Raw genomic sequence first — 15,496 nt, forward strand, 5'->3', positions numbered from 1 at the left:
TTAACTAGCGTGCTAAAAACAAGACACTCAAAATACATATTGGATTCTGGATTCAGTCTCTAGACTGTCTCTGACTCTCTGTCTCTGTTTTCCTGCAGCTGATTTTGGAGTTGCTGCAGAGATCAGTGCTTCTGTAGCCAAGAGGAAGTCTTTTATAGGAACTCCCTACTGGTAAGATAACTGAACTCTAACCACGACCTTCAACGTTATGACTCTTATTGAAAACGTATATACTTCATCCTTACTTTCACCGTATCAATTAGCTTCTTTATGCAAATACCGATTGGTTTGTTCTTTATGCAGACACTGATTGGTCAGTTCTTTATGCAGACACTGATTGGTCAGTTCTTTATGCAGACCCCGATTTGTCTGCTTTACGTAGACACTGATTGGTCTGGTCATAGTCATACATGTGTCTTCTAACAGAAAACTTACAATGTATTATAACCATTATAATACTAATTTCATCTGACTGGTATTTATGTACCCGTGCCAGGATGGCACCGGAGGTGGCAGCAGTGGAGAAGAAGGGTGGGTACAACCATCTGTGTGACATCTGGGCGGTAGGCATCACGGCCATCGAGCTGGCAGAGCTCCAGCCGCCAATGTTTGACCTCCACCCTATGAGGTGAGACACAGGCACAGACACCAACACAGGCACAGACAGAGACACAGACACAAACAGAGACAAAGGCACAGACACAAACAGAGACACAGGCACAGACACCAACACAGGCACAGATGGAGACACAGACACAAACAGAGACAGAGGCACAGACAGGCAGAAACAGATCCAGATATCCAGGCAGAGACAGGGACACAGACTTGGCCCCATACCAGTCCCCTCTGGACTCTAGCCTTAACCTCAACATTAAGTAGTTTCCATTCTATCCCTTTTTCCTTCATTCCTTTAGATCCACCATAATTGCTTTGAAAAGTTGGATAAAAGAGAGACAGATGAAGATAGATATTTGTGTTATGTTGCATTTTTGTGGGTTATCCACATACCTCAATATGGTATAATAGTTTGGTGTGTGACTCAAAACTATCGCCCACACTTTGGTAGCACATGTGTTTGAGCTACAGACAACCCCCCTCTGTAGTGCTCGTTGTTATGCCAAACATGTCAGCGAATGACAAAGGAGTTGGCTTAAGCACATAATAAACAGATCTCTACAACCAGGCTAGGTTTGACATTTCAAACTATTAAAACTGTGTATCAGAGCCTTGATGTTGATGTCAAAAAGAAGCTTCCAGCATACCAAGCTAGGTTTTCTACCGTGTTAACATTTCAAACTATTAAAACTGTGTTCCAGAGCCTTGATGTTGATGTCAAAAAGCAGCTTCCAGCCTCCCAGGCTCAAGGACAAGACCAAGTGGTGAGATGAATATGATCACACCGTATTCCCAAAATAATTCAGACAACTCAGAATGCAGCATCTGTGACATACCTGTACTCTAAAAGTATCCTCCTGACACTAGACTGTTCTTTGAAAGCAGCATCCATATTCTCCAGGATGGGTATGTGTTTCTGCTGTGTCATCTCTGTCACCCTCCCTGAAGGTCTGCAGGGTTCCAGAGCTTTGTGAAGATGTCCCTCATCAAGAACCCTAGGAAGAGGCCGTCGGCCGAAACTTTACTGCAGGTACACAACTGTGCACTCTGCTCATTATTAATTCATCATTATAAACTGGGTGGTTCGGGCCCTGAATGCTGATTTGCTGACAGCCGTGGTATATCAGACCGTTTACCACGGGTATGACAAAAGATTTATAAGGCACCTCGGGGGTTTGTGATATATGGCCAATACACCACGGCTAAGGGCTGTGTCCAGGCACTCCGCGTTGCGTCGTGCATATGAACATTCCTTAGCCGTGGTATATTGCCTTATTGCTATTGTAAACTGGTTACCAATGTAATTACTACAGTAAAAATACATTTTCGGCCATACTTGTGGTATACCACAGCTTTCAGCCAATCAGCATTTAGGACTCGAACCACCCGGTTTATAATAAGAAACAGCCCCTGAAAGACAATCAGTACTCCCCATTGTTTTAGACAGAGCCTCTGGTAAAATATGGCGCTGGAGGGGATGGCTGCCGTTTTACGGGCTCCTAACCAACTCTGCTACTTTGTGTGTTTTTTCACGTTGTTTGCAACTTAATTTGTACATAATTTTGCTGCTACTGTCTCTTATGACCGAAAAGAGCTTCTGGATATCAGAACAGCGATTACTCACCTTGAACTGGACAAAGATTTTTTCTTTAATGAGTCTGACGCAAAGGTTCTCCGAGACCAGGTCCAAATCCCTATCATTCGCGTGAAGAAAAGACAGAAATACAGGGGGCGGAGATCGGGGTGCCTTGTAAAAATTTGTCGGCGAGTGTGTAACCCGTCTCTACCATTCGTTCTATTGGCCAACGTGCAATCACTGGAAAATCTCAGCTTGAGACTATCCTACCAACGGGACATTAAAAACTGTAATATCTTATGTTTCACCTAGTCATGGCTGAATGACGACACAGATAATATTCAGTTGGTTGGGTTGTCCGTGCATCGGCAGGACAGAACAGCTACGTCTGGTGTGTGTCTATTTGTCAATAGCAGCTGGTGCGCGATGTCTAATATTAAGGAGGTCTCGAGGTATTGCTCGCCTGAGGTAGAGTACCTCATGATAAACTGTAGACCATACTATCTACCAAGAGAGTTTTCATATATATTTTTCGTAGCCGTCCATTTACCACAACATTTATTTTCCACTATGCAACCAGTGGAAAATAAATTCTAGACCACCTTTACTCCACACACAGAGACGCATACAAAGCTCTGCCTCGCCCTCCATTTGGCAATCTGACCATAATTCTATCCTCCTGATTCCTGCTTACAAGCAAAAACTAAAGCAGGAAGTATCAGTGACTCACTCAATACGGAAGTGATCAGATGATGCGGATTCTACGCTACAGGACTGTTTTGCTAGAACAGACTGGAATATGTTCTGGGATTCATCCAATGGCATTGAGGAGTATAACACATTAGTCACAGGCTTCATCAATAAGTGCATTTATGACATCATCCCCACAGTGACCGTATGTACATATCCCAACCAGAAGCCATAGATTACAGGCAACATCCGCATTGAGCTAAAGGCAAGACCTGGCTCTTTCAAGGAGCGGAACACTAATCCGGACGCTTATAAGAAGTGCCCTCAGATGAACCATCAAACAGGAAAAGCGTCAATGCAGGGTTGAATCCTACTACACCGGCTCTGATGCTCGTCAGATGTGGCAGGGCTTGCAAACTATTACGGACTACAAAGGGAAACCCAGTCACGAGCTGCCCAGTGATGCTAAATGCCTTTTATGCTCGCTTCGAGGCAAGCAACACTGAAGCATGCATGAGAGCACCAGCTCTTCCGGATGACTGTGTGATCATGCACTCCATAGCCGATGTGAGCAAGACCTTTAAATAGGTCAACATTCACAAGGCCGCGGGGCCAGACGGATTACCAGGACGTGTACTCAGAGCATGGGTGGACCCAACTGGCAAGTGTCTTCACTGACATTTTCAACCTTTCCCTGACCGAGTCTGTAATACCTACATTTTTCAAGCAGACCACCATAGTCCCTGTGCCCAAGAAAGCGAAGGTAACCTGCCTAAATGACTATATCGGTAGCCATGAAGTGCTTTGAAAGGCTGGTCATGGCTCACATCAACACCTTCATCCCGGAAACCCTAGACCAATCAAATTCGCATACCGCCCCAACAGATCCATAGATAACGCAATCTCAATCACACTCCACACTGCCCTTTCCCACCTGGACAAAAGGAACACCTATGTGAGAATGATGTTCATTGACTATAGCTCAGCGTTCAAAGCTCATCACTAAGCTAAAGACCCTGGGACTAAACACCTCCCTCTGCAACTGGAACCTGGACTTCCTGACGGGCCTCCCCCAGGTGGTAAAGGTAGGCAACAACATATCTGCCACACTGATCCTCAACACGGGGGCCCCTCAGGAGTGTGTGCTTAGTCCCCTCCTGTACTCCCTGTTCACCCATGACTGTGTGGCCAAGCACGACTCCAACACCATCATTAAGTTTGCTGACGACACAACAGTGGTAGGCCTGATCACCGACAACAATGACAGCCTATAGGCAGGAGGTCAGAGACTTGGCAGTGTGGTGCCAGGACAACAGCCTCTCCCTCAACGTGAGCAACACAAATGTGATGATCGTGGACTTCAGGAAGGAGGGCCAAACATGCCCCCATTAACATCGACGGGGCTGTAGTAGAGCGGGTCGAGAGCTTCAACTTCCTTGGTGTCCACATCACCAACAAACTATCATGGTCCAAACACACCAAGTAGGTCGTGAAGAGGGCACGACAACACCTTCTCCCCCTCAGGATATTTGGCATGGGTCCCCAGATCCTCAAAAAGTTCTACAGCTGCACCATCTAGAGCATCCTGACTGGTTGCATCACCGCCTGGTATGGCAACTGCTCGCCATTCAACATTAAGGCGCTACAGAGGGTAAGGCGCTACAGAGGGTAGTGCGAACGGCCCAGTACATCACTGGGGCCAAGGTTCCTGATATCCAGGACCTATATACTAGGTGGTGCCAGAGGAAGGCCCAACAAATTGTCAGACTCCAGTCATCCAAGTCATAGACTGTTCTCTCTGCTACCGTTCGGCAAGTGGTACCGGAGCACCAAGTGTAAGGAACAACGCTGGTAAATGAGAAGCAGGTACAGGGAGTGAACATTTAATGAGCAACGGACATGGAACAGGACAGGACAGTGTCTGGACATGAACACATATTGGCATTAATGTTGACACCGGGAACAAATGGGGGAGTTATAGACGGGGCATCAACAAAGGGAAGGAGTCCAGGTGAGTCCAATGAGCGCTGTTGCGCGTAATGATGGTGACAGGTGTGCGTAATGAAGGGCAGCCTGGCGCCCTTGAGCGCCAGAGAGGGAGAGCGGGAGCAGGCGTGACACCAAGTCTAGGTTCAAAAGGCTCCTTAACAGCTTCTACCCCCAAGCCATAAGACTGCTGAACAATTAATAAAATGGCCACCCAGACTATTAACATTTGATTTTACAATGCTGCTACTCGCTGTTTATTATCTATGCATAGTCACTTTACCCCTCCCCGCACATTGACTCGGTACCGGTACCCCCTGTATATACAGCAGCCTCTGTATTGTTATTTTATTGTGTTACTTTTTATTTTATTTTTTACTTTAGTTTATTTAGTAAATATTTTCTTAACTCTATTTCTTGAACTGCAATGTTGGTTAAGGGCTGGTAAGTAAGCATTTCACAGTAAGGTCTACACCTGTTGTATTCGGCGCATGTGTCAAATAAAATTGGATTTGATCTAAAGCCTCTGTCTGAGGTGCTAAAAGCGTAGCCATCCTAGGATCCTGTGTTTATTTCTATAGGGGCCCATAACAGGGGTGCACCAGCTGAGAGAGATCAAGGAAACTAATGATGAAGTGATTTATTTATCTAGTGCCACATAAAAGCTATAGGTCATTAGCTGTATCTCTTGTCGTCTCCCCAGCACCCGTTTGTGACCCAGTTGCTGACCCGTAACCTGATTATTGAGCTGCTGGACATGGCCAATAACCCTGACCTCCACTCCACACACAGCATGGATGACAACGATCTGGAGGTGAGGATAGGTGACCATAGACAGACAGACATGCACACACACATGCAGGCATGCAAGTACGCACGTCGAATGCACACCCACACACAAAACACACACACACACACTTGCTTTGTAACACATGGCAATCACCTAGCTCTCTCTGGAACATTGCTTGGTCCTAGTGTGATTTATTCTCTGAATGTATGTGTTTGTCTGTAGAATGGAGAAGCTGCTCCTGATAAGATCCAGTCTGCAGAGAGGACTCTGTCTGAAGAGCAGCGTGAGTCTTCAAATCCCTACACAATTTGTACACTGAAACCCCATCGTCAGCCCACACAACGCACCATCACAACAATGTGTGAAGAGGTTATAGAAGTACTCATGTCCCCATATGCAAAACCATTCTAATAAACAATGTCAATGAGAGCCTTCTGCCCTGAACATCATCTGAAATGTGGTCTATTACTGTTAATACGGTACATCCGCCCACGGTAATTCAAGTGATCACTCATCTGTAGTTAGAGAAGGGCCATGTATGTGTGTTGATTGTCGATCGTGTGTTTGTGTGTTTGTGTGTGTGTGTGTGTGTGTGTGTGTGTGTGTGTGTGTGTGTGTGTGTGTGTGTGTGTGTGTGTGTGTGTGTGTGTGTGTGTGTGTGTGTGTGTGTGTGTGTGTGTGTGTGTGTGTGTGTGTGTGTGGTGAGCGTGCGTATCTACAGTGCCTTGCGAAAGTATTCGCCCCCCTTGAACTTTTCGACCTTTTGCCACATTTCAGGCTTCAAACATAAAGATATAAAACTGTCATTTTTTGTGAAGAATCAACAACAAGTAGGACACAATCATGAAGTGGAACGAAATTTATTGGATATTTCAAACTTTTTTAACAAATAAAAAACTGAAAAATTGGGCGTGCAAAATTATTCAGCCCCTTTACTTTCAGTGCAGCACACTCTCTCCAGAAGTTCAGTGAGGATCTCTGAATGATCCAATGTTGACCTAAATGACTAATGATGATAAATAGAATCCACCTGTGTGTAATCAAGTCTCCGTATAAATGCACCTGCTCTGTGATAGTCTCAGAGGTCCGTTTAAAGCGCAGAGAGCATCATGAAGAACAAGGAACACACCAGGCAGGTTCGAGATACTGTTGTGGAGAAGTTTAAAGCCGGATTTGGATACAAAAAGATTTCCCAAGCTTTAAACATCCCAAGGAGCACTGTGCAAGCGATAATATTGAAATGGAAGGAGTATCAGACCACTGCAAATCTATGAAGACCCGGCCGTCCCTCTAAACTTTCAGCTCATACAAGGAGAAGACTGATCAGAGATGCAGCCAAGAGGCCCATGATCACTCTGGATGAACTGCAGAGATCTACAGCTGAGGTGGGAGACTCTGTCCATAGGACAACAATCAGTCGTATACTGCACAAATCTGGCCTTTATGGAAGAGTGGCAAGAAGAAAGCCATTTCTTAAAGATATCCATAAAAAGTGTTGTTTAAAGTTTGCCACTAGCCACCTGGGAGACACACCAAACATGTGGAAGAAGGTGCTCTGGTCAGATGAAACCAAAATCGAACTTTTTGGCAACAATGCAAAACGTTATGTTTGGCGTAAAAGCAACACAGCTCATCACCCTGAACACACCATCCCCACTGTCAAACATGGTGGTGGCAGCATCATGGTTTGGGCCTGCTTTTCTTCAGCAGGGGCAGGGAAGATGGTTAAAATTGATGGGAAGATGGATGGAGCCAAATACAGGACCATTCTGGAAGAAAACCTGATGGAGTCTGCAAAAGACCTGAGACTGGGACGGAGATTTGTCTTCCAACAAGACAATGATCCAAAACATAAAGCAAAATCTACAATGGAATGGTTCACAAATAAACATATCTAGGTGTTAGAATGGCCAAGTCAAAGTCCAGACCTGAATCCAATCGAGAATCTGTGGAAAGAACTGAAAACTGCTGTTCACAAACGCTCTCCATCCAACCTCACTGAGCTCGAGCTGTTTTGCAAGGAGGAATGGGCAAAAATTTCAGTCTCTCGATGTGCAAAACTGATAGAGACATACCCCAAGCGACTTACAGCTGTAATCGCAGCAAAAGGTGGCGCTACAAAGTATTAACTTAAGGGGGCTGAATATTTTGCACGGCCAATTTTTCAGTTTTTTTTTTTTTTTTAAAGTTTGAAATATCCAATACATTTCGTTCCACTTCATAATTGTGTCCCACTTGTTGTTGATTCTTCACAAAAAAATTACAGTTTTATATCTTTATGTTTGAAGCCTGAAATGTGGCAAAAGGTCGAAAAGTTCAAGGGGGCCGAATACTTTCGCAAGGCACTGTATCTGTATGTCTGTGTGTTCATGTATGTGTGTGTATCCGTGTGTATTGTGTGTGCTTGGAGAGTTGAGGTCAACATCACCCTTACTGGCATAATGTGTGAAACTGGGGCAGATGGATCAGGACACAAACACAACACACTTGGGTTCCTGACCTCTGTGACAAGAATCCCATTGAGACTTGGAGGTGGTGGAGATGAAGTCCCCAAGTCTTAGAATCACCAGACACAAAGAGACACATAGAGGGGTCACTGTCCTTCCCACACACATGGCATGTTCCCTCTGTGGTCCTCTGACGTGCCCACACATGAGGAGTGGTTCTGGGGGGAGGAGGTGGGGGAAGCGAAGGAGTGGTTCTGGGGGAGGAGGTGGGGGAAGCGAGGAGTGGTTCTAGGGGGAGGAGGTGGGGGAAGCGAGGAGTGGTTCTAGGGGGAGGAGGTGGGGGAAGCGAGGAGTGGTTATAGGGGGAGGAGGTGGGGGAAGCGAGGAGTGGTTCTGGGGGGAGGAGGTGGGGGAAGCGAGGAGTGGTTCTGGGGGGAGGAGGTGGGGGGAAGCGAGGAGTGGTTCTGGGGGGAGGAGGTGGGGGGAAGCGAGGAGTGGTTCTGGGGGGAGGAGGTGGGGGGAAGCGAGGAGTGGTTCTGGGGGGAGGAGGTGGGGGGAAGCGAGGAGTGGTTCTGTGGGGGGAGGAGGTGGGGGGAAGCGAGGAGTGGTTCTGGGGGGAGGAGGTGGGGGGAAGCGAGGAGTGGTTCTGGGGGGAGGAGGTGGGGGAAGCGAGGAGTGGTTCTGGGGGGAGGAGGTGGGGGGAAGCGAGGAGTGGTTCTGGGGGGAGGAGGTGGGGGGAAGCGAGGAGTGGTTCTGGGGGGAGGAGGTGGGGGGAAGCGAGGAGTGGTTCTGGGGGGAGGAGGTGGGGGAAGCGAGGAGTGGTTCTGGGGGGAGGAGGTGGGGGAAGCGAGGAGTGGTTCTGGGGGTAGGAGGTGGGGGGAAGCGAGGAGTGGTTCTGGGGGGAGGAGGTGGGGGAAGCGAGGAGTGGTTCTAGGGGAAGGAGGTGGGGGAAGCGAGGAGTGGTTCTGGGGGGAGAAGGTGGGGGGAAGTGAGGAGTGGTTCTGGGGGGAGGAGGTGGGGGAAGCGAGGAGTGGTTCTAGGGGGAGGAGGTGGGGGAAGCGAGGAGTGGTTCTGGGGGGAGGAGGTGGGGGAAGCGAGGAGTGGTTCTAGGGGGAGGAGGTGGGGGAAGCGAGGAGTGGTTCTGGGGGGAGAAGGTGGGGGGAAGCGAGGAGTGGTTCTGGGGGGAGAAGGTGGGGGGAAGCGAGGAGTGGTTCTGGGGGGAGGAGGTGGGGGGGAAGCGAGGAGTGGGGGACGAGGGGTGATTGAGGAACTATTGCTACGTCTCCTATCAGTGAGGTTACAGCATACACAGGGTGTGGTGATGGTGGACAATGCGCCCACTCTGCAGCAGCCAGGGACAAGACAGCATATATTTAGACAAGCATGTCAACACGAAAACAAATACATGGTGCTAGTGGAGAGGGGTGTTGTGACACTTCTTGTATGGGCATCACAATGGGTCTTCTGGGGTGAAAGGTAATGCCTGAACCTGATGACTTGGTATTACTGTAACACAGTGATATGGGCTCCGTATTAGAGTAGTTTACCAATCGATCTGAATACGTAACAAGGGATGATAAGAGGACAGTGGGATAGCAGATCCACCTGGATGTTATCCTATGGCACTGATAGTAAATTCATCACATAAAATGATCATGCCATATTATAAAACACGTTTCGGCTCAGCAGTTATTAAATACATATATTGTATTGAAGTGTACATTTTCCTCATGATCAACTTAGTTGTGTTTCCCTTAGTTGACCACGTGAAGTTTGGGCCTTCGTTGAGGAAAGTGACAGAGCCTTATCCTGATATGGTGAGTCACATTTCTTTCTTGCGTTTGACATGTTGGGGTTTAAGGTCAAGTCAACATAGAATGGCTATTTGGGGCAGTGGGAGATGTATGAGTTCTATTGATGGGGATATTATGGGTGTGTTTGTTGTTGATGATTCTTCGTAATGTTTCAGCCAAGCCCGTACGGAGACGATTGGGACGTCTCAGAAGAGGAAACTGAGTCACCGTAAGATGCTCCTCTTCCACAGTTTACAATTGGTAGCAGTACGTCAAACAAACATTATTACGATCATTATTTCAAATCTACTGTCTGTGTGTATGGTCATGGACCTGACGTCCCCGCTAGAGCAAGTTTACAGGAGAACAATAATGAAAAACCTCTGAATCCATAACAGAAAACACTAGCTCCAGCCCTCCCATTGTCACAGAATAGGCTCCATAGAGAGATTAACATCTCGTCTTCCTGTTTCAGGAGCCTGTTGGAATGTGTGGAGGAAGCTCTGCAGCTGAGGTAGGCCAGCAGACCACCCATTGTAAAAACACTATTCAGCAGTATTCTACCCGGCGACAATGCCTCTTATCAAGGAAGCTGTGGAAGTTTGTTTAATCACATTGAAATGAATACCTTTTGAATACTTGACATTATCTGATAAAGAACTAAATAATATTTGATCACTGATTATTATTGTTGGGGTATGCATATTCACAATTAATTGACCCTTCCCTGCTTCAGATCTTATCCTAATAAGAGCCAACATAATTGAACCCTTGAACCCTGTGAAAGCAAGCATCCCACATGGAAAGGAAATCTGATTTACCTTTGATTTAGCAGAGAGTGCATGAGTATTAAATGGTGCTACACATAATATATTTTTTTAAATATTTCAGAAAATGTCCACAATATATCTGCAGTAATAGTGGAATGATTGTGTTTCAAAGTATTACTTACCCGCCAGTGTTACGATTTGCAGTGATATTCTCCTGTTGTGAAATTGGGAAAGCTGTTTTGACTTTGTGGCTGTGTTGTCTAGTGGAAATCGTGTCAAGCGGCCAATGTAGAAATCGCTCTGCCATTTCCTGATTGCTAAAATTCTACCCTGTATGTGACAAAGCAAACACTGAATAGTGTAGAGAATCATTGTACCATCTTTTATAAATTAATGTGAATAACCACAGGTGTTTTTTTTCCCCAGCTGTTTGAAGCTGGTGGACCAAAAGCAAAAAGCTCAGGAGCAAGTCTCCTCCATGTTATGGGAAATGGAATGCAGGGAGGGGGAAGATTTATTGGAACGCAACCAAGTGCTGTTGCAATTCACTTAGCTTCCACATAAGGGAGACATTTTGAGAAGTTATATGTGTAACACCTTTAACATTTACATTGACTATTTCTTTTTCAGGAGCTTAACCATTAAGAGAGTGCCATCTACTGGTGTAAGTAGCAATAACAGAACGCCAAGAAAACAGATCTGTTGAAACGATCAAGTGTAACGCAAGATATGAAGATAATCCTTTATACCTTTCAGCTATTTCCTATTGCATTATGTTATAGTGGTTTGTCTAATGTTTCTGGTTGTGTAGGGGGGTAAAGGTGGGAGGAAGAGTGGGTTATTCAGCCCTTCCACAGCCTCCCTGCCTGCCATCAGCTCATTCTGTCCCACCCTGGAGGACAAGGACCTCACCCTTAGCCCCAGCTCCAGCCTGGGGCCCGACTCCACCCACAGACCCAAAAACTTCACGTCAGGTACGGAACATCCACACACAGAGTCAATGTTTACAGGTCATATGTCAATCTGTCATAACAACTGATTTGATTCTGGGTGCTGAGATGAATATACAGTGCCTTCAGAAAATATTCACACTCCTTGTCTTTTCCACATTCTGTTGTGTTACAGCCTGATTGTAAAATTGATTCAACTGAGATTGTGTGTCACTGATCTACACACAACACCCCATAATGTCAAAGTGGAATAATGATTTTAAAAATGTTTACAAATGAATACTACATTTTAAGTTGAAATGTATTGAGTCAATAAATATTCAACCCTTTTGTTATGGCAAGCCTAAATAAGTTCAGGTGTAAAGATGTGCTTAACAAGTCACATAAGTTTCATGGACTCACTCTGTGTACAATAATAGTGGTTAACATGATTTTTAAATGACTACCCCATCTCTGTACCGCACACATACAATTATCTGTAAGGTCGATCAGTCGAGCAGTAAATTTTAAGCACATATTCAACCACAAAGACTAGGGAGGTTTTCCAATGGTTCGAAAGAAGGGCACCTATTGGTAGATGGGTAAAAAAAAGCAGACATTGAATATCCCTTTGAGCATTGTGCAGTTATTAATTAAACTTTGGATATTGTATCAAAACACCCAGTCACTACAAAGATACAGGCGCCTTTCCTAACTCGGAGAGTAAGGAAACCGCTCTGGGATTTCACCATGAGGCCAATGGTGATTTTAAAAGTTGCAGAGTTTAATGGCTGTGATAGGAGATAACTGAGGATGGATCAACAACATTGTAGTTACTCCACAATACTAACATAAATGATAGAGTGAAAAGAAGGAAGCCTGTACAGAATAAAAAATATTCCAAAACATACATCCTGTTTGCAATAAGGCACTAAAATAATACTGCAAAAAATGTGGCATAGAAATTAATTTTAGCATTATGTTTGGGGCAAATTCAACACAACACATCACTGAGTACCACTCTTCATAATTTTAAGCATGGTGGTGGCTGCATGATGTTATGGGTATGCTGGTCATCGGGAAGGATGACATTTTTTGGGATAAAAAGAAACGGAATAGAGCTATGCACAGGTAAAACCCTGGAGGATAACTTGGTCCAGTCTGCTTTCCAACAGACACAGGGAGACAAATTCCCCTTTCAGCAGGACAAATACCTAAAACACAAGGCCAAATCTACACTGGAGTTGCTTACCAAGATGACATTTTGAATTAAATCGACTTAAAAATATTTGTCAAGACTTGAAAATGGCTATCTAGCCATGATCAACAACCAACCTGACAGCGCTTAAACAATTTTTTAAAGAATAATGGGAAAATATTGTACAATTCAGGTGTGCAAACTCTTAGAGACTTACCCAGGAAGACTCACAGCTGTAATCACTGCCAAAGGTGATACTCATATGTATTGACTCAGGGGTTTCAATACTTATCTAATCAAGATATACTGTATTAGTGTTTTGTTCTCCATTCATTAAAAAATATATATCAAATTTTTCTTCCACTTTAACATTACAGTGTATTTTGTGTAGATCATTGACAAGAAAATTACAGTTAAATCCATTTTAATCCCGCTTTGTAATACAACAAAATGTGGAAAAAGTTAAGGGTTGTGAATACTTACTGGAGTCTGTTGATGTCAGTATTTGTATTGACAACAGAATTACTGTTCCGTATTTGCCTAGTGAGTAGTATATTCCAATGCTGCAGGTAGCCACGAGGTTAAAGCGTAGGGCCAGTAACTGAAAGGCTGCTGATTCGAATACTAGAGCTGTGCCCTTGCGCAAAGCACTTAACCCTAATTGCTCCAGGGGCGCTGTGCAATGGGAAATGGGGATACCTAGTCAGTTGTACAACTGAATGCCTTTAACTGAAATGTGTCTTCCTCATTTAACCCAACCCCTCTGAATCAGAGAGGTGCGGGGGGCTGCCATAATTGATATCCACGTCTTCGGGGAACAGTGGGTTAACTGCCTTGTTCAGGGGCAGAACGACTGATTTTTACCTTGTCAGCTCAGGGAATCGATCCAGCAACCTTTCGGTTACTGGCCCAATGCTCTAACCACTAGTGACCCTGGCCATGACCCCACTCCCTGCGGGAGTCTCAGGGGCAGTTGAGATATGCAAAAAAACAAATTTCCATGACACACTGTGTATAACAGGACAAATATAAGCACCCACCAAATTATTATTATTATAATGCAGTCATAATATTGAGAGCTTGGGACTAAACGGTTCTATCTGCATTTTTGTTCCCTACCTCAATAGTACTTTAAATATCCCAATTCATGTTGTTAAGTTCAAAAGAATACTAGATAAAAATTGCTGATACCATTCCAACCAATGAGGGTTCAGAACTTTTAAGCCAATTATCTAAGAATCATTGCACATAGAACCTTATAGTCCCAAGATCTCGATATGTTAAATTATATACACTACTGTTCAAAAGTTTGGGGTCACTTAGAAATGTCCTTGTTTTTTAAAGAAAAGCACATTTTTTGTCCATTAAAATGACATCAAATTGATCAGAAATACAGTGTAGACATTGTTAATGTTGTGAATTACTATTGTAGCTGGAAACGGCCAGTCTATTGGCCAGTCTGAGATATGGCCTAGGAGGCCAGCATCCCGGGGGGGGGAGAGTTTCAGAAGAAAGTTCTTTATTTCTGGCCATTTTGAGCCTGTAATCGAACCCACAAATGCTGATGCTCCAGATACTCAACTAGTCTAAAGAAGGCCAGTTTTATTGCTTCTTTAATCAGAACAACAGTTTTCAGCTTTGCTAAAATAATTGTGAAAGGGTTTTCTAATGATCAATTAGCCTTTTAAAATGATAAACTTGGATTAGCTAACACAACGTGCCATTGGAACACAGGAGTGATGGTTGCTGATAATGGGTCTCTGTACGCCTATGTAGATATTCCATACAAAATCAGCCGCATCCAGCTACAATAGTAATTTACAACATTAACAATGTCTACACTGTATTCCTGATCAATTTGATGTTATTTTAACGGACACATTTTTTTGCTTTTCTTTCAAAAACAAGGGCTTTTCCAAGTGACCCCAAACTTTTGAACGGTAGTGTATCTTCGGTGTGTTTTAATCCAATTACATCTATGCTAAGATCGACAGCCCGTTTCAACATCAATTTTTTTCCCCCTCCTTCGTCCTCTTGTGTGGTTCTCCAGTCTTGGCCAGGTGTTCTGCAACTCAGGACATCAGCAGACAGTGGTGTAGTGACCCCAGTGTTTCTGAGGGGGGCGCCGTACAGGCAGAGAAGAAGAAGACAGAAGGGGTGACCTCATCATGCAGAGAAACCTCTCTCTCTCCAGAGTGGAGCACACTGAGGAGGAAGAGGAACTCTGTGAGTTTAAAACACAGGGCAAAGTCGGAAGTTTACATACACCTTAGCCAAATACATTTGAACTAAGTTTTTCACAATTCCTGACATTTAATCCTAGTAACAATTCCCTTTCTTAGGTCAGTTAAGATCACCACTTTATTGTAAGAATGTGAAGTGTCAGAATAATAGTAGAGAGAATGATTTATTTCAGCTTTTATTTCTTTCATCACATTCCAAGTGGGTCAGAAGTTTACATACACTCAATTAGTATTTGGTAGCATTGCCTTTAAATTGTTTAACTTGGGTCAAACGTTTTGGGTAGCCTTCCACAAGCTTCCCACAATAAGTTGGGTGAATTTTGGCCCATTCCTCTTGACAGAGCTGGTGTAACTGAGTCAGGTTTGTAGGCCTCCTTGCTCGTACACACTTTTTCAGTTCTGCCCACACATTTTCTATGGGATTGAGGTCAGGGCTTTGTGATGGCCACTCCAATACCT

General features: G+C 44.6%; 1 protein-coding gene across 1 annotated transcript in view; it reads left to right on the plus strand.

The window, feature by feature from the left end:
* Positions 1-15,496, plus strand: part of LOC106608590 (mitogen-activated protein kinase kinase kinase kinase 2) — a 45,211-nt gene that overhangs the window by 14,790 nt on the left and 14,925 nt on the right. The window contains exons 8-19 of the mRNA XM_082977388.1: positions 99-171; positions 497-628; positions 1,317-1,379; positions 1,564-1,645; positions 5,571-5,681; positions 5,880-5,940; positions 9,863-9,921; positions 10,074-10,126; positions 10,373-10,411; positions 11,298-11,331; positions 11,479-11,641; positions 14,845-15,020. Coding sequence (XP_082833514.1) covers positions 99-171; positions 497-628; positions 1,317-1,379; positions 1,564-1,645; positions 5,571-5,681; positions 5,880-5,940; positions 9,863-9,921; positions 10,074-10,126; positions 10,373-10,411; positions 11,298-11,331; positions 11,479-11,641; positions 14,845-15,020 — 1,046 coding nt within the window. The remainder of the gene's footprint in view (positions 1-98; positions 172-496; positions 629-1,316; positions 1,380-1,563; positions 1,646-5,570; positions 5,682-5,879; positions 5,941-9,862; positions 9,922-10,073; positions 10,127-10,372; positions 10,412-11,297; positions 11,332-11,478; positions 11,642-14,844; positions 15,021-15,496) is intronic.

This window comes from Salmo salar, chromosome 07, assembly GCF_965601325.2.
Source record: "Salmo salar chromosome 07, fSalSal1, whole genome shotgun sequence".
Taxonomy (NCBI): domain Eukaryota; kingdom Metazoa; phylum Chordata; class Actinopteri; order Salmoniformes; family Salmonidae; genus Salmo; species Salmo salar.